This window comes from Bombus huntii, chromosome 7 (assembly GCF_024542735.1).
Source record: "Bombus huntii isolate Logan2020A chromosome 7, iyBomHunt1.1, whole genome shotgun sequence".
NCBI lineage: Eukaryota > Metazoa > Arthropoda > Insecta > Hymenoptera > Apidae > Bombus > Bombus huntii.
The window spans coordinates 1,955,001-1,975,180 of NC_066244.1; the positions used below are offsets into that span (position 1 = coordinate 1,955,001).

General features: G+C 27.6%; 2 protein-coding genes across 8 annotated transcripts in view; both read right to left on the reverse strand.

Moving 5' to 3' along the window:
• LOC126867247 (zinc finger CCCH domain-containing protein 11A-like) overlaps positions 1–6,839 on the reverse strand; it is a 15,442-nt gene extending 8,603 nt beyond the window's left edge. Inside the window, exons 1-5 of one of the 2 annotated variants that reach the window (XM_050621505.1) lie at positions 6,680–6,839; positions 6,327–6,426; positions 5,622–5,741; positions 5,357–5,531; positions 4,609–4,725 (exon numbers count right to left, since the gene is read on the reverse strand). In XM_050621505.1, coding sequence (XP_050477462.1) covers positions 4,609–4,725; positions 5,357–5,531; positions 5,622–5,741; positions 6,327–6,386 — 472 coding nt within the window. In that variant the 5' untranslated portion in view covers positions 6,387–6,426; positions 6,680–6,839. The other variant, XM_050621504.1, reaches the window with a different exon arrangement.
• A 1,767-nt stretch (positions 6,840–8,606) lies between these two features.
• LOC126867713 (UHRF1-binding protein 1) lies at positions 8,607–20,127 on the reverse strand. 6 transcript variants are annotated; one of them, XM_050622535.1, is made up of 19 exons: positions 19,979–20,127; positions 19,384–19,585; positions 19,041–19,232; positions 18,730–18,955; positions 18,470–18,636; positions 18,237–18,396; positions 17,910–18,167; positions 17,589–17,828; positions 17,442–17,468; positions 16,447–16,539; positions 16,184–16,371; positions 15,872–16,109; positions 14,582–15,786; positions 14,369–14,503; positions 13,758–13,769; positions 12,395–12,757; positions 12,175–12,322; positions 11,954–11,967; positions 10,899–11,047 (listed from the first exon to the last, which is right to left on the reverse strand). In XM_050622535.1, the coding sequence occupies exons 1-19, from the start codon at positions 20,020–20,022 to the stop codon at positions 11,045–11,047; spliced, it is 3,915 nt and encodes a 1,304-aa protein (XP_050478492.1). In that variant the 5' UTR covers positions 20,023–20,127; the 3' UTR covers positions 10,899–11,044. The 6 variants fall into 6 exon arrangements, with proteins under 6 accessions (XP_050478487.1, XP_050478488.1, XP_050478490.1 ...); XM_050622530.1 differs by lacking the exon at positions 11,954–11,967 and having other exon boundaries at positions 8,607–11,047; XM_050622531.1 differs by lacking the exon at positions 11,954–11,967 and having other exon boundaries at positions 8,607–11,047; positions 15,872–16,105; positions 16,180–16,371.
• Positions 20,128–20,180: the final 53 nt, after the last annotated feature.

The window sequence follows — 20,180 nt, forward strand, 5'->3', positions numbered from 1 at the left end:
CCAAGAAGTGGCACGCATTACAGGCCCTGTGCTTTGAAAAGAACATGCGATAATTGCACTTGCTGCGCGAGAACGGGTCAAAAGACGATCTTGTTGCATTTCAAACAATCATTTAACTCTGCATCTATTTTCGACAGTATAGCGTGCCTGTCACGGAACTTTTTCTCATTCTTCACGTCTTTCGCCATTCTCTGACTTCTTTCTAACTCTCGCGAACGCGATCCTCTATTTCTCATTATTTGCAAATATATTACAAAAACATATATTGGGAAACAATTATTTCAATAATTACAATGTAATGTAATTATCAAACTGACCTGTATCGTACTATTATCGCGTATTTTGTTCTTTTTCATTTTTTTCTTTTAAATGAATATTTTTTCCTGACAGGAGACTGTTAATAGCGAAAAAAAAGGAAAAAAGCGAAAAATCGAGAAATTTCTCGTACATACACGCACTCTCTCACTTATTATATCGCCTATAATATATAATTTTTCTTTTTTTCAAGCTTATCCGCATTTCTCATTCTTCTTTTCATTCCTTCTCCCTTCTCCATGCACGTTTCTTGATCTACATCACAAATTTTGTTCTTTTCATTCGCATATTTATGTTGAAGAGTTAAACAAAAAAATACAAAGATCCTACAGTGTTATCTTGAGATTCAAGATCACTGCTATTCCTATCTCAAACTAATAGGTTCTTTTCTTTTTCTATTCTAACCCTTCTTTGTTGTTGCTGTTTTTGCTTTCATCGAAATCAAAAAGAGAAATTCAATAAAAGGTAAAGACAAAAATTTAGGCACTAGAACGTAGAATTCTACCCGTATAAAACCGCAGAATCAATAATAATCCCGAATTTATCGATTTTGTGATCGATGATGACATTCAGACACGGCGACGATTAATTTCGATCGTGGATATATCATTTAGCAGTTAAATAGAATATAATTACTTCGTCATGCTGTACGATAGTCTCGTAATGCAGATTACACTTAATTTTTTTTTTATTTTCATCATATCTCTTCGTGCGGATCTAGGCGCAAATAGTATTCCGTAATAAAAATAAGGAATATATGTATATTCATATATATATGTACATATATATTCTTGCTTTCATTGGGATCTAGAATATTTTTATGATAAGAAATTCTACGTCTTTTTTCCTCTTTTTTAAATATTTCTAATAATGAAGCAATTATATAATTATTACTCGATCACGATGCGACTGAAACAAAATTTACACGTACTATTCCACCAAGTTCCGCTCTTATTTCTCTTTTTTTATTATTTTTTTTTCTTTTTCTTTTTTAAGAGTACGTATATGTAAATATGTATCTGTGTATGCATGCAATACGTGATATAAAGTTGCATTTTCCTCTTTCCTTAGGAATTATCTCGTTTTTATGTATAAATACACAAATATATATTTGTGACGATATATATTCATATATTTATACTCGTAGCTTTTTCGTATTTATATTATATAACCTCACTGTTCGATCGTTTATTTGATATTCCCGTGCGATCTCCTTCGCTTTCTGCTCTAATCTTCTTAATCGCTGATTCATCGTAGGAAAACGAAGTACAAGAATATCCAACATAATCGAATAACGATATCATCGGCGAAAGAAACGAATCTAAGCTATAAAATTTCCCTCGGTCGAGATCGAACGATTAACATTCACTTATCAACAAATTTGAAAAAACTCGTTAAAAGGAATCATCAGAATAAAAAGTTCTCTTAATCCCGATGCTGTCATTAATTTCTCATTCGTTCTCGTTCACCATGGAGATTTCTTACATTTTCGATAATTGAAACTTTGAGTAAAACGAAACATGCTGCAAGATTTTATGTTTACGTTAGAATTTCTTTTTATACAGATTCAAGATTCGTGTTGTCTCGTGCAGCGTGATTCGATGAAAAATATTCGTTTCCCTCTTTTATACATCGAAAGATTTAGAAGCGATTTTCTTTCCTTTCTGTTTGTACAACACAACAAAATTTTGATACAACACGCTGCTATTAACAAATTTCGTCTAGACACGAATAGCTATACTGCTATTGCTCGTTTTATACTTATTATCCCATGCCATTTGAAAACTCGCTAATTCGTGTGGGAAGCCAAAACATATGAAGGCATTTATCATATTTCTTTCATGTGTACGCGCTATATTATAAATCAAGGCTGGGATATTACGATTGAATCAGATACTGCTTATACATATGTATATATATCCTTATAAATGAAGGTTCATATATCTTTGTTCGTTCTTGTTCGTCCATCTCGCCTTTATCGTCTTTCTTTCTTCTCAAACGAAAAACATTATTACGAATCGCATGTAAAAAATACATACAACACTATACCAAAAAGAAATGCGCGTATGTGCACATATATCTGGGGCAGTATTCGACTCGAATAATATTTTTCTCTCGCTTACGCTTCATCTAGCTCAAAGCATAACCGTATTAAAAATCACAAACAAAAAATTAGTACATGTTAGAATTATCTTTTTTTGGATTTTTTGTTTTTTTTTTCATCAATTTGCACAAATGGTTATGCTTCAAGGGTATCTCACTGATGAAAGAAGTATCCTTTCTTTTGAGCCTTTTTCAAACGATCAAACATCAAACATATGAAAACTCAGTCTCAATTAAAAACTAAACAAACTACTTCACCCTAAACCAGTCTCGGATGTCGAATTGGTTATCAAGAAATCTGTGCGAGTTCAAATCGTGTGTGTGTGGCAAAGCGACGACCCATAGCTATCTTCTTATTTCATCCAGTATAGGTTCGTGTTTCGTTAGTGTTATAGCACAACGAAAAGACGTGAGTACTCCGATCTTGTTTTTTCTATTATGCGGCATTCGGGAAAATTCAAGGCTCATCGCGCTGCCGCTGGAGAAAGATAGCCATAGGCAGTTAGAGGGCTACAGGCAAAGTTTAGATATAGCAGCCCCTGCAAAAATTGATATTCAAATCTACGTTTTTTTTTTTTTTTTTTTGCTTTTTTCGTTCTATTCTGTTCTTTTTTGTTTTTTTTTTTCCTTTAGTTTATGATTAGGTTACCATGCTCATTTTTGATGATACAGTTACTCTCAACTTTTCTAATTTATAATATAATTATAATGTAACCATAACTGTGTTCAAATATAGATGTAAATTCTGATTACAACTAGTCGGTAAATTTAAACCAATATCACTGAGAACACAGAGTTATCGGATCAATCTAAATGTTGCATGTTATCCCTCTTCCCCATGGTATACACTGTATGTGTATACAAAATTATATGTGTAATTTAATCATTATATTGAAACAACACACACCTTTGACTATAATTCTTAAAGTGTTATGTACACAAATGTACGAAATGATCTTTCAAAGAAATCCTTCACATGTCAATATAATTTTATAACCTTATTCTATCCAATAATAAAGACGACGATATAGTTCACCTATTGCTTTTTCACTACATATTCATAACTAATGAAATATTCTTCTTGCATATATTTATATATATAATTTCATATATATCTTTATCTCTCTTTCATTTTTTATGTAAGCTAAATAAAAACTATTAATATTTTATTATATGTATCAATAAATTCTAAGTAGTGCAGTCTTTATTATTGAAGAGGAAATTTAAAACGTATCTTGTGGAAATTTACAATACATCAATATGTATCTGACACTATAAAAAGCCATTACTATTAGCAAAATATCATATAAGTTTTTAGTGACATTGATGCAGCTTAAGCTGTTTTCTCATAATGAACTTGTCTTTTTTTTCTTTTTCTTTCTTAAATAACTTAATTATATTAATTTACAAGTCTTGTATGAATCAGATAAATTAAGTGAAAATCGATTAAGTATCGGAAATGTACTAACATTCCTGGTGCTCAATCAATATAAAAATCTGTAATCAATTTTACTGCAAAATAGAAAGTATAACTTTTTCACTTTTGCATATAAAGCATTGTATATGTTGTACGTTTATACAATACTTTACACCAGCTTTTTTTAAAAGACAATGTTTAGTTGTTTCATATAATTTTATCTGTGTTTCTCTCCCTTGTTTTAATATTTCATTAACGTATTTTTTCTATACTGGTTATTGGTCGATAGAAACTTACATTGTTACAATTAGGGCATTCCCGGTAATTTTAAAATCGTCTATATGACGTCATTTCAAGGTATGGGAAAGGAAATCTTGATGTTTGAGGTTGAGAAGTTTGCTGAGTATGAATAGGTGAATATGATGGCTGCTGAAGCAGCGGAGAATTCTGTTGATTTTGTAGTGGAGACAATGACTGTCCAGGAGAATGTGAATGTAAATTTTGTGGGTGAGAAAATGATAATGCATGATGGCAAGGGGAAGTTTGTGAGTTTTGTACATTAGCTTGTGGTATATTCAAATTGTTCGTAATGTTAATATTGTTTAGTATGTTGAGACTGTTAGACACGTTATTAGGGATTGTCAGGTTACTCGGAATACTCAGTGCATTAGGAATATTTATGCTTGTTTGTAGATTAGGTGGAAGGGAAAGAGTAGCCGACGTAAGATAATGTACGCTGAAAGATGGACGGGGGGGCTAGTAAAGCCTCATACCTTCTTCAAATTTGACGATAAGAGGATCAACAGCTGGACTACCAATAAAACTGCCTGCTTCACTGCTTCCTCTACCTTGATCTGACTCAGTACTACTACCATCATATTTTGTGTCATCTGTTAGTAATGAAAAAAGACCTTATAAAATAAATGAAAATAACAACATAAGGTTATAAAATATTGTAAAATCATAATTTACAGGGTATTCTAAAACAAAACAATTAAATAATTAAATAATATATTTTATGAATATATATAACAGAAATTTAAAATTTATTAATTAATTATAATGAATATATTAATCATGAAAATATCATTGACCTTTTATTTTATTTTATTCCTGTATGAAAGGTTATAAAAACAATAATGTATCGCATAACATTCGTGAGAAAGTTCAACATAATATAGAAACAAAATATGCAGAATGTTACATTTAATATTTCATTAATAAATAATAAAGCTCTCATTAAAAACAAGAACAGCATTTTGAGATGTAAAATTAATTAAAGTTACAATACTTTAAAATAATACATATAATAAAATAAACAATTTAGTTAAGCACTGTTGATTTACTTTCATACTGAAATATTAACAAATCTGCTATTACTTCATACTGAATATTCTCATTTAAACATATTTGTTAATAAAATATTTTCCATATTTATGTAATTTTATGCTTGTTTTATATATTGACATAATTTGATTGTTTAATTTTGAAATACCCCATATGATAACATAATACTCTTACCTTGACGATTTGACCATTCTTGATTCATTGTTTTTGATGTTAAATCAAAATTTTTTACTGGATTAATAGGATCATTAGTAATTGTACGAGCGTTTTTATGCATAAATGAACAGTGTGGTTTTCTACAACCGCCAGGTTGTGTTTCCCAATAACACGGGATTGATTTGCGATTTTTCTATTCGAACAAGTAACAAAGAAACATTAGTAAACTATTTAAAATTCCAATTAATGATTTATTTATCTGTAATATTTGAATGATGCTTACTCTTAATTCCATATGCCTAAAGTTACAATGTTCATCAAAGCATTTGCCCTGCTTCCAATATACGCACATTGTTTCACAACCCAAGGCGGATGGTTCATGTCTAAATGGACAGTTATCACCCTACAAATATAATTATAAATTAACAAAAAAAACAAATAATAAAATACAGATACATCAAAAGTATAATAATAATGAACTAACAAAGAATTGTTATAATTAGTTGCAGTGCTCATGTACAATGTAAATACTGCAACAATCTATAATTCAAACTTCAACAATTCAAAATTCAACAGTTAACGTTATTTCATATAATTTCTCATAATACATTATGAAAATAAATATTTAATTATTTATACATAATGACAAACATCACAATTTTCAATTAATATTACCATCATGAGTAACAAAAATTGTTTCGGACACGAACATAGTAAACAATATACGACAGTTAAATTTTTCAAAGTAAAAAAAGTTCAAAGTAATCATGAAATGAAGAAATACAACTGTTGTAATATATAAATAACACGATTCACTAATTATTTTAAAACGACGGATGATATCGTAGAGCCTGCCACCAACATGGCCGATCTAACCTCGCGAATTCAATGTATCAGAAACAATATGGAACAAATCTATCCAACATTTAAAATTTTACGGTGATGATTAAATACAACGAATGTTTCGTGCATTTTATATTTTACATACCTTTGTGCATGTTGAGTAATAGAAAAAATAACAGTCGGTATTCTTATGACTGTGCTCCATTTGCAAGAACCGATAGAAAGATGAGTGATCGTGTTCTTTACTGAAAAGAGAATATTTATACAGATCACTATTAAATGTCACATTTCGTAGGAATAAAGCGAAAAAGATCAAAGTGAAGTATCCATTACCACTTTGTACGAAACATGATTACAACTTATAGTGTATCGTGTTCAACCGCCAGATCCAATGTTATGGAAAATTAATTTGAATGTAGAGGTTTCGCAACCACCAATATTTGTACCGACGATAATGACCTTTTTTCATCATGTATTCAATATATATTCATTACTTACGTGTGATGGCAGTGATTCCTAGGATGACTTCTTTTTTGCCCCTTCGCTTTGACCCACACACTAAATCAACTCGCACACAGATTCAAGTAAATAGTTCGACCGTGGCACTTGTCGCCCCTTTCGTTAGTGACGCTATTCGCTACCGCTACAGATACGATGGCGTAAACTTCCGAGAAAACACGGAACCACACGACTTGTTACGCGCCCTTTTTGAATTAGTACAATTATTACACAGCTATAGTGACTCATGAATGAAGTTAAAAGCTTTTATATAGAATTGTATATGTCATATAAATTATTTTCAAACGTTACTAACACTTTCATGAGACACAACTATGATGATTATATTGATCAAATTTGAAACCAATCCGAAAATGCATGTAAAAGTTGTAGAAGTTTTATATATATATATATATATATATAAAAGTTTTTTTATCGTAAGTATTTCGTGAGCTACTTTACATGCTAAAATGATGATTTATGTAACATGTTTGATTTTCAGCTAATAATACCATTAAATAATATACCGTTGCTAAGAAATAATAAATATTATCTGAACTATGCTAAAACAAATTATGCACGTTATATAATATATAATATAATAAATGAAATAAGTAATTATTTACATCTTTATTTTATTTACATCTGTAAGTTTAGAACAGATTTTTATAAATTGCAATACATTTGTTATAATATGTATTTAACGAAAATAAATACAAAATATTCAGCCAAAAAAGTATTCAAAAATAATTTCTTTGAGCTATATTACATTCATATTTAACCATAAAATAATATTATATATAAAATGATTAATAAATACACTTAAGTTAATGATTTACAATTTAATTGCATATTTAAAGTAATATAACAGTCACAAATTGTATAGTAGAGATACTAACATATAATATTTTTACAAATGATTTTATAAATATACACTTTTAATACTTAACGTCAATATTAAGTACATTATCTGTATTATACACTATTTGATTACAAAATTATAAAATAATTGCATTTAAAAATTATATGTTTGAATAAATATATATAATATTTAAAATAATGTGTTTCTTAAGCTAGAATTTAACAAATAAAGTTAAATATTGAAATATAGTTACTTAAATACTATAATTATCACAGAATTACTGCAAGATAATAATTTTTTTAACATAAATTCATCGAAAGTGACAAAATTTATTCATAACAATATAATAGTTACATCCTAAAATATTCATATAAAGAGAAAACAGAAATTTGAACAATGTGTAATTAAATCGACTAAGTAGAAAAAATAATTTATCAAAATAAATACTTTAAAATCATTAAAATAACGTCTTAAATTTTATTTTATTATAAAGATAACTTATATTCAATCATAAAATTTTAATTTTTCGTATATTAAACAACATATAAAGCTTAGAAGTAATATATGCTTTATATACAACAATATAAATATTGTTTTCAATAAAGATATTTGCAGAAATCAAAATACAATAACAATGAAAAAGAAGCATTTTAAATTAATATTTTTAACAAACATATTTGATAAAATTATACAATATTACAATGTAACAAATATATAATATTTAAAAGATTCAAGCATTATTCTTTTAGGGACTAAACATACATAATTGTATAGTAAGAAAGTAAAGATTTATTATAATTAAATTAAAACTTGAATATTCCGTTATAAGACATAGATTATAAGAACATATCAATGTTTAAACGTGATGTGTACATTTTAATTTTTTTACATACTCAGATATGTAAGATATGTACAGACAACTATAAATGTACAGTTCATTCCACTATAATATATGTAACATATAATATATTTTCATAATAGACTCAAATTTTTCCCTATATATGATTCTGTGATCATGTCCCAAAATATTTTAATTTAGCATATTGTAATAAACACAACAAAAAATTCTTTAATCATAAAAATTTAATATAAAATTTTAAATACAAGATCTTAGAAACATAACATTTTACAAAATAAAACATAATAAGTAGAACTTACATTTAATCATAGAGATAAAATACAAACATTTTAATCTAATCGAATCGTTAAATATCCTGACTAAGTAAACAAATATTATACAACGAAATCAAGACTTTATGTTCTGCATAATACTTAAGTGTAAACAAATTATTCTTCCAACATCTCATATTAATGTGAATTAATTAAAAAATTTTATTTTACTTTTTTATTTTAAAAAAACTGACACTAAATTTAATAAATTTGTTATAGTGGAGAAAACTGTTTTTGTTTTCGTTTTGTTTGAAAAAAATCAGATTTTTAAAATAAAAAAAATCTAACTAGCAATTGTCATTAATACACATTAGAAAAATACCTCACTGTTTTGTAACAAAAGGATTGGCCAGCAACCCATCCTGGAAATTAAATTTATTGTAACATACAATGATAAAATGTCAAGATATCACAACATACAATGTGACAAAATTATTAGTCCACTATAATACACTATTAATTTTGGTTTAATGTAGTCCAATATTATTCATTTCCAAAGATAAATATCAATTAATGCATATCTTCAGTTTAATAGAAATACAGGAAATGACACAGGAAATAACATCAGTTTTACAGTCTTATCAAAACATTTTAGATTATCATTGTATATTGTATATTATAGTCAGTTTTATTTTTATCACGTAACTGATTATTAAATCACATGTATTCACTCTTATACACATCTTATACATATACATTAATACGAACAAACGTTCTTCATTGATTTTAAGCTAGACAATCTATCTGGTAGGCTCAAATAATTTATCATTCAATATCCATTAATATCTTACATTTATTATATTACTTTACTGTATTTTCTCATTCCTTTAAAAGTTGCCTATGAAATTCGTCAAAACATTTACGATGAGAAGAACAAAAAGCATTGGTAAAAAATTTATATTCAATTCTCTGTTTTCATACTAGGTAACAACCACTGCTATAAAACCAAACATATATTGCAATAATTTGACTAGCATACTATAATCTATCATGTACGTTTTATATCTATATATGCAACAAATATGTATATATAGATATTACATAATATTTATATATTATATACATAATATATTAATATTAATATATAATTAATAATAATTATATATTAAATATAAATAATAAATTACATAATAATTCCATTATATTATCTATTAATTAATATATTATATATTAATATATATAACTAATTTTGTGTGTGTGTGTGTGTGTGTGTGTGTGTGTGTGTGTGTGTGTGTGTGTGTGTGTGTGTGTGTGTGTGTGTGTGTGTGTGTGTGTGTGTGTGTGTGTGTGTGTGTGTGTGTGTGGGCACGCGTGCGCGCAAAATTATTAACAACCTCATATATACATCACGTTTTAACACGTGTATTATCGCATATCATAAATACACATGTATGTATCCAGAATATTCATTCCACCAATCTTTTCTTTATTTGTTTCATTAATGAAAATGCTAAACACTGACTACTATTGCCATTATTTATCGCCTTGTACTCGCTCATAGTAAAAATCAGTATATTTCATGTAAGTGCATCTTATATAACTGAATGTTATCTTAATGATTATTGAATAGCTTGAATAGATTTGAATAACTATTCAATAGCTTGAATAATGACTATTGAATAGTTAAAGGCAATTACTAGCATAAATATGATAGACAAGATAATATACAAAACAAGTAAACTCAGGAAATTTTTGCCCAAAACATATTATAATAAATGTGTTATTCAAGTTTTCCCTTTATAAGACTTAAAAGTCAATGTAACATATTAAATTCGTATAGTAAGGATCCAAAAGTTCTAGTATGACATACCTTTCTCTCTTTAAGTTAAATATAGATGCTATGAAAACACATAATTCAACTGTGTAAAATTTCACTTCTAATAATATGAAAAGTAATAATTAATAAAATTATTATTATGACTTATTCGAACTACAACATTTGGAACAATCAAAACAACTGGTATGCTATCTCTTTGATGACCAAGATGCACGAGTAGCACTGCCTGGGCCACTTCCAATTATTCGATTTTGAAGTTCTGTTATTGTTTCTTGCAAGGCTCTTTTCTCTTTCAGAAGCAGCTGTATGTCTTCTTGTGCTGCACTTAAATGAGATTTGATTACAGTAGATTCTTCTTTTATACGTATTAATTTCGCATTTTCTTCTGATATTTTCTCCAAAGCATTGAGACGACGTCGAAGCTGTTCATTATCCAATTTCAACTGTTTACTGGACTGTCTTAAAATATTTAGTTCCATTTCATGATTTATATTCTCAACTATTTGAGTATCACTGCTTGTGAGTGTTACAAGGGAATTACTCCTGCTCAACAAATTTACTAGAAACAAAATGTTTAAGTTAGATTAATAATAGAGAAATGTATAGGAAAATATTTTATAGTGATCTATAAAATACACAAAAAAGTTGTGCTTCTAATAAAAAATTACTTTTAACGAATTAGGAAATTAAATATTTTTTATTGAACATAGATGGTGAGTAAACAATATATATTTACTATCTAAACTATTTGTGAACAATAAGCAGCGTTATAAAACAATGTTTTGTACCTTATATGCAGCATGTCCAAAAAGGACATGTTGGGGCAAAAATGTTAGGATAAAACTTATACTACATGTTAACGAGGTCAAGTAGATCAAAAAATTTATATAACCTTATGTCCGAAAATGCTTTATTAAAGAGTTATAAGCATCAAAAAATGGTTATTAATTGCTTTGACAGTTGTAATACATGTTTGAAATTGCTTCTGTAAGAATATCAAGGATGCAAATCATTCATCGAACTAATGATTGTTGAACTCTTTCGAATATTCCTACTATCGTAGAAATAGTAGTAAATATATTTGTGTCTTTCTGCAATTCTGTATAATGAATCTTAAGAACTACTTTCTCAGAAATCTTTGAACACTCATAAGTCTTCAATAAAATACTTTTGGTCATAAGTTTACATAAACTTTTCATAACTTTTCATAAGTTTTGTCCCAACCTTTCTGGACATTCTATATGTTATTCATTCATGCTAATTTATAAATTGCATTTAAAATTTTAATAAGCATACGTGATAATAAGCAGAAATTATTTTCTTTTGATTTGAGAAAAAATAAAACATGCCTTTGCATAATTAAATGCAAATCTAAAATTCTATTTATTCAATGTCCTATTAAACAATATTATTAAAGCAGTAAATGCTACTACTATTTTTCTAATTGTTTTGTATAAATGCTCACATTAGAAAGGCCGTCTGAATGCACAGAATTATACAATGTATAACATTAATTTTAAAAAAGTAAACAAATCTTTAAATAAAAGAATTTATCACTTACATGTATTTCGAAAACCTACTATATTATAAACTTACTGTACAATACTATATTATACACTATATATCTTTCTTGTATGAAAATAATAAGTGGCAAATAACAAAACTTCATTGTACATTGTTACCTACCAACTGGTTCGATATGAAAAACTCCATTTGCATCTCGTACTATCTTAAGCTTTGCAATATTCAGATCTATAGGAATTGGTCCTGGCGAAGTTATATTATTCGGTGGACGATCTTCATTTAAACGCAATGATATACTCTCCAGATATATCTGTAATAAAATAAAAATGTTATGTAATTAAGAATAAAGTTAAAAGAAATAATACAATAAAATTTAACATACCTGCAATGGTATCGGCCTAGGTATAATTTCATCTTCAGTTAAGTCTGTAAGACCACTTATTGAACTCATAGACAAGGCCATAGATACATTAGTAACTTTAACTTCTAATTTATCTTCAAACAAATCCAAAACACTTTGTTTGTTATGTACATCTATAGTAGTATCTACCTCTTCCTCAGCTGTATTATCTTGATTCTGATTTAAGTGCATATTTTTATTCCTTATAGCTCGACTTGCTTGAGACAATTTCCAAGAATCTGACTTGCATTTTAAATCATGATCCAAACGTAGTTTAATACATGATCTACAGTTAGAATCTGAAGGTAATTCGACCCAACCTCGTGATCGTGCACTGAATTTTGTCTAATAAACAAAAAATATTAAAAAATATATGTATAACATTTAACCTATATCATAATTATAATTTCTACTATGTAATAGAATTACAATTCTTTTATTTTGTAATAAATTCATAAAAATTTTAAACTAAGCTATAAATGTGAAATTATGGAAAATAAACTATAAAATCGTTGAAGACTAAATTATCATTTGCATATATTAGATAATAAGAACAAATCCTTAATATTAGCTTCTTTATAAGCATACTCTATATATATTTCCATAATATGTAATTAAACATTTAAATACAAAAGTTGCATATTGTTAACTTTTTCTTATTAATATGTGATAAGTTAAAAAATTTTAACATAAAAAGCTACGAAAACTTGTTTTATAAACAAAGCTACTTTCATTTCCGTATAATTCATATAAAATACACATAATCTGCAATCGCATTTGAAAGCTTTTCAAATACATTCCAGCTAAGCATTATTTCATACCATGCTACATGAACTTATTACACTTTGAGTACATATACATATTATGAAAATAAAAACTAAAAAGCTTTAAATCCTTCACATAAAAGTAAAAGTGTGTACTTTTGAAATGCTTACATAATTCGTTTGTATATACAAATAAAAAATAACAATAAAATATTAACTGCTAATTATGCAACTTAATAATGTAATAATAAACTTGTATGTAATTGTCACATACTCTACAAATGTATCATTTGCATATCAATAATCGCTTAACAATAAGGATTTACAAATTATCACCTAAATCGTCAAATATTTTCCTTTAGTTATTATATACTAGTTATATTTTAGTTATTATATACTAATCTAAAAAGCTAATCTATACATTCACAATAATCTTTTTTAACTGATCAATAGGATAAATATTTATATATATGCAATTTGTACAGCATAGTGACATAATTAATTCAAAAGAACTAGACATGCAATAAAATGTACATAGTACAAGGCATTTATTACGAAATATATGAGTACTTTGCCAATACCTTTCTCTTGACCTGCCACAAGTGCCACATAAAAACATTCACAAGAGAAGGAGAGACGCAGGAGAAGCATGCAAAAAAGTTAAAGACAAACATTGTATAAATATACATATGTAATAAAAAATGTTTATAATGTATGTGATATAAAGCTAGAAATAAAATCAAAAGAGTTTCGTGGCACACGAAATATGTAACTAGGAATAAAATATTAGTCATGAATACATTCCAAGTTTATACAAAAAACTTAAATATTATTTGGATAAGATACTGCATTACTATTTTAATGTAATCAAATTTCATACTCGAAACATCTTAACAAATTTTAACATAAGTTTCAGAGCAATATGTCCTCTATAAATGGTTAAATTTGTATTGGTTAGAAATATATTAAATCTGTACACAATAAAAAGCACTTCATATAGTATATAAAAAAAGTTTAAACTTTCTAATGAAATTATTGTATGAAAGAAACACTAAAGAATAATATATTTTTGATTGCAGCAATATTAAAAAAACCTTAGTATTTAGATCTATTTAATAGATTTAAAATAGCATATTGTATGTAATCAGCAAACAGGAAATTTATCATTTAGATGAATAGAAGATAATATTACCTGAAATTCATCCCATGGGATAGATGAACATTCATCATTACCAATATTTGAAATTTGAACTTTAATTGATGATGCATATCCAAGAGATTGTTGAATAAATTCAACTTTAGATAATTTAAATGTTGCCATAGATACCTAAAAAGGATTATATCTAATCAAGATATTAAAGTTTTCAATTGTATTACATTATTATATTATGTAACATAAACTTACAATATCCTTTCGTTTACACACACTATCCATAGATTTTTCACTCTGAGTATCAGGAGTTTCTTCAACTACTTCACTAGCTTCTTCTACTGCTGTTATTCTAATTGAATTATCAACAGAAAACATTGTATCTAATTTTTCTTGATCTTGAAGATTAATTAAAACGTAGTTCTCACTGTCAGAACTAACATCACTTCTTATAGATACAGTATCACTGCTACCATCTTCTGGAGAAGCCTTCAAAGCTGAATCAATTGATGTCATCAAATTACTTAATCCTTTTTTCATAGAAGAGAGACCAACGTTGAAATTATTAGGAATGAATGGTGTATTTGAAGACGAATCTCCTTTACTATGCTTATTTGTAGCATCAGCATTATATCTTAAAGTAGGCAATGATTTCTCTTCTTCTACAGTAATGCACCTTTTATCAGGTGCTACATTTCTTATCTGCATATTATTTTCGTGTTTATTGGTACCATTTTGTTTAAAAGTCACAACAGTTTGAGGTATACTAGAATGTATAAAATCCATTGACAACATTGATGATACGTCACTTTGTGGCGTTATTGTTTCATTATTTATATTAATCTTTTTACTACTGCTCTCAACTCGTTCTGTACTTTGCCATGGAATAGACGAACCTGGAATGTCATCTGCTATGCTAGATGAATCTGGCATAACGGATTCCAAATCACCTCCAGAATTTTCTTTACCAGGGGTATGCGACGGCATGACAAATGTTACTTCTACTTGTGGTATCAATGCACCAATAACAAGTGAACTACCACAATCAACCTTTAATATTTTATTAGAATCAATATTTAGATACGTTGCCATTTCCGATAAAACTTCCGATAACCTTAACAAAAACAAATATTGATAATGATTTATCTGGACGCTAACTAAATTGCTTATGTATGCAAGACCATGAATGTCAGCAGTAGATTTATTTTCTGATGAATCTTTCTCTGACGATTTCATAGACATGTAACACCATAGAGTTAAAGGAAATGCATCAAGGAACGGCACAGGTCGGTTTTGTCCGACCGCACGAGCACCAAGAAAATCTCCCCAAACGGGTTCCAAATTACAACACCATATGTCTTTAGCTTCAGTCCATAAAAGCTCCCGGTGTAATTGACGAACTAATTCGTTTACAGAATTACTGCTAAAATTAGGTGGTGGATATCGAATATTATCAGTGCCTATAATAAATAAATGAATGTGAAATATATGTATCATACTTTATAATAATAATGTGAAAAATATACTTGTGTACGAAACTTTTACCTGCGCAATGTGCCAAAAATTTATCTGTAAGAATATGAAAATCATTCGATCTATTTGGAAAGTCTGTAGCAAAAAACATCTGTCCCATTTGAAAAGCATTTACACATTGTGCTAAATCTGCTCTTGAAGATCTTTCTGCGGATCGAACATTTGTTATTGACGCTCTCGACGTCTGTATGTGCAAAGACTTTGGCCTATCCTTCTGATTAGGATAATCTTGTTGGCTTTCAAAAACTACCTGAAGATAATAAGTATATTGGGGGTACAGTAGTACAAGACTTTAACCTATAATACAAATGTCTTAGTACTTGCCCTTGGAAGTATAGCTTCGATTTTCACATCAAAATACATTAAATTAGTGGAAGTATATGTTGATTGTTTATCCTTATTCATTAGAGAATGATATAAATTTAATGCAAATGAATTAAACCATAAGCAGGAACAGACATCAAAATTTACTTGGATAGGATTCAGTTGTACATAAAATTTTGGTGGTGGCACTAAACAATTATAAAATGGATGAAGTTGTAGATTAATTTAAAATTTGTTAACATGATAATTATATGTTTACTTACATGGAAATGTAATATCTCCAGGATAATAATAATATGTAAATTCAGCATGAACAATTGTAACATCTTCTGGAAGACAAAATTTGTCTCTGTCACCTAAGCAACATAAAAATATTTCAATAAAGTGTAATAGAAATGTAAATATATTCTCCAATAACATACATGCGTTATGAATATACTCCATACAACAATAAATATTCATATGATGTTATCTGTTACATATTACAAAATGCAAACCACAATGATTGCATGAAGTATAACCATTTATATGTATCTACACAACATAGTCCCTAGGATCTGTAAGATAAATACAACAAATTTTTTTATTGGAAGCCTTCTTAAAAGACGCGAAAAATTATATGCTTCTTTATAAATGATTGAAATTTCAATTACTTAACAGAATTATAATTTTCTATATTTTTATAATTGAAAAGCAGTAGATAATGTTAAATAGAATAACGTTCCATTTGAAATACTCGGAAAGTATATTACATAATTTATTACTTATTTTTTGAATATTTGTAATGTTTTTTACATACTTCGTTTTTAATTTTCTTCTTAGAAACTATAAAATAAATATATAAAAGATTATTGAATATTACTTACAACTGCAATAGAACTGATACGTATCTTTTAAAAGAAGAACATAAAAAAGATATTTAAAAATTTTGATTAAAATATTTGCTTTAGAAAAGCAAATTATACTATGATTATCTTTTAAATATATTATAATTACGCTTCAGATTAATTATACATATATTAATTAATATATGTATAATATTTATATATATATAATAATAATAATATTCATATATTTAGAACTGCTGTTAAAAACGTTTTGTACTAAGTAGTAAATTAATGCTCAATAATATGATACATATAAGATATAACAACATAACACATGAAGCAACAAAACTTCTCAAACATGAAGCTATGTTTAATTGGTACTTATGATGCGATATTAATATGAATATACTATTACTGTTTGTAATCTGTACCTGTTGCATGTTTCTTCCTTGTTTGAGCTGTGCAATTATTAAACGAAATAATTATTGATATTATATGGAAGCTTTATATAAAGGATCATTTTAAAAAAATAAACTTAGTAAATAAATTAATTTGATCATCGTAAAACTTACACATACCCATAACAAATTCTTTTGGTACAGGGTTACGAGACGTTGTAGTTACTTTGTACAAGGTAAAATCATCTATCCTTATTATAATGCATGTCGTCATTAATTTAGCCAGCTGTTCCAAAATGTAATTTTTCACTGGATTACCACTAGGATGTTGCGACTTTTTTTTGTCATCAACAGTTATGTTTATATTTTGAGATTGATTACCCTTTTCCGAATTGTCTCCTAAACCTTTTGTGTTATTAACTAAATGAGAATAAGAAACGATATTTTATTAATATTAAAAAGACATGTTTGTGATTGACTGTTTACTTTTTAAAGACAAACCTGTAATGTTTCCTTGACTCCTAGTTAAAGGAGAATGCTGTGTTCTGCCAGAATCTATGAGATCCATAAACTGACTTCGAAAAGAACTTAAGGATTGCTGTAACCATTGGCTGTGAGGTGTAGCATTTTCTTTATATTTAGCCCAATGTTTTCTATCAGCCATTGCTAAGTGATATGGATAATAATCAACTTGAAATCTAACTAATGAAATTTGCAGTGCACCACCATCCTTTAAGTCGGGATGGGAGGATCTACCATCTAGGTAGAAAATAAATAATATTACAACATTGTTGTTAAAAAAACAATAAAAAATTTGAATTTACTTACTACCAGCATCATCACATAAATGTAAATCAATTCTTTGACAAAGAAAATGATATGAAGTTTCTACAACATCATATCTGGTAAAAATTTTAGAGATAGCAGTATTATATTGATTTTTTGTTCTTGATTGTTGAGATATTTGTGCTTGATACTCTGGCAATACCTAAAACCATGAAAATATACTTATCATATGATTGAAACTTTCTATTTTTTTTCCTAATTTTGCACTTACAGACCTCTAATTTTCTAGCTGCTTTAGTTTTACGCTCTAATACTGTAGCTTTTTCTATCAAGCCACCTAAAGAGTCAATAAAATGAAGTGCTGCTTTCAACTGTGAATCTGTTAAAACCCATAAGAGATCATCTAATATAAGAATCAGTCTTGATCCCATAACAAAACAATCTAAAATACAAATTCATATGTTATATCATTCTATCGTACTTAGAAAACAAAAGAATGGGAAATATATTTGTTACTTATTAAAATATTTTTAACCTGATATTCTTTTTTTAATAGTAATCCGACACCTTGCTTGATTCGTAAGTAAACGTAATGGCGTAAGGTTCTTATCTTTAGTACTTTGTGCCTCTATTCTAACTGTCTGCCATTCTAATTCTTTAAAAATAAGTAACTGTCCACGATCAGGATCTTTCACTCTAGTAGTCCTTAGATCACACCGTTGCCATGTTGCAGATTTCGATTCCACAATAATGCGATTCATCTACAACAAAATAATAATTTCATAATAGCTTCTAATAGATATGAAGGCAGATTTCATTAATAAATAAACCAATAACACTATGTACCTGAACTGAAGCAATGAATGCAGGACTTTTGAATGTAACTGATACAGTATTAACAGTCACTGTTATACCATCGATTACTTTATGTATAAAAGAATATTTTGCAGGACCAGTATATGAAGAAAGCCCTTGCGGAGAAGATAAATCTCTTAAATCTTCACATGTTTCTACTTCTATATGAACTTCGTCTAAACTCTATAAATATCAAGATCTAATCAAAATTTTATTATAACATAATATTAATAATTCTATTGTATTATGGAAAAATATATCGACAAATAATTAAAAAAATGAATATATAAAAATGTACATAATTAATATGTATAAATAGACAGTTGTTATTTACCAAAAAAATAGGAACACTTCTTAATTTGGTCCATTGTATACGAAATGAAACTTTATTGCACCAAGCATTTGTTAATCTAAGCCATGACGGCAATTCTAACAAATCAGTTAAAACTATTTCATCAAGTTCTAAGTTTGTCAGTTCGCCTTCACCTTTAAATGCACTTAAATTTATTTTATCAGCAGATAAGTTCTTGGTAAACCTATAAATTTAAATAAATACACATAAACATCATATTGTGAATAAGAGACAATGGCATATTTCTTTTTTACAATAGATTTATCTCCTGTAAATTTATATATAACATATTGAAATCTGTTCATAATGCAGACATAAGATAACATTTTTATTTATATTGTAATTTTAAATAATTATCTGAGACTTGTCATGTTAACAATTACGTTAATAATTGTGGATAAACACGAAAAAATACTACTAATAATTTAACAATAATAATAATAACGGTAATTAACAAAATAAATAAAATTGTCCACAATTATAATTTGCTTGTTCTACTTAATTAAGGGTGGTACAATTTTTAATTATACTGTGTAATTAATAATGAAATTTATTTAACAGCTTAGCGTGTAAATACCTTGATAAATGTTTCAATAGTTGCTTTTTTATTAATGACACCATTTTTTATTATTCTCAATTGATTTCTACGATGCCAAATATGCGTTTCAACATGGTTAATTTGACACTATACATTTACACCGAGCCACGATTATAGACACGGTCCGTCCATACATGCCACGATTGTCGACGACTTTCGACTCAAGTAGTCAGTAAGTAGA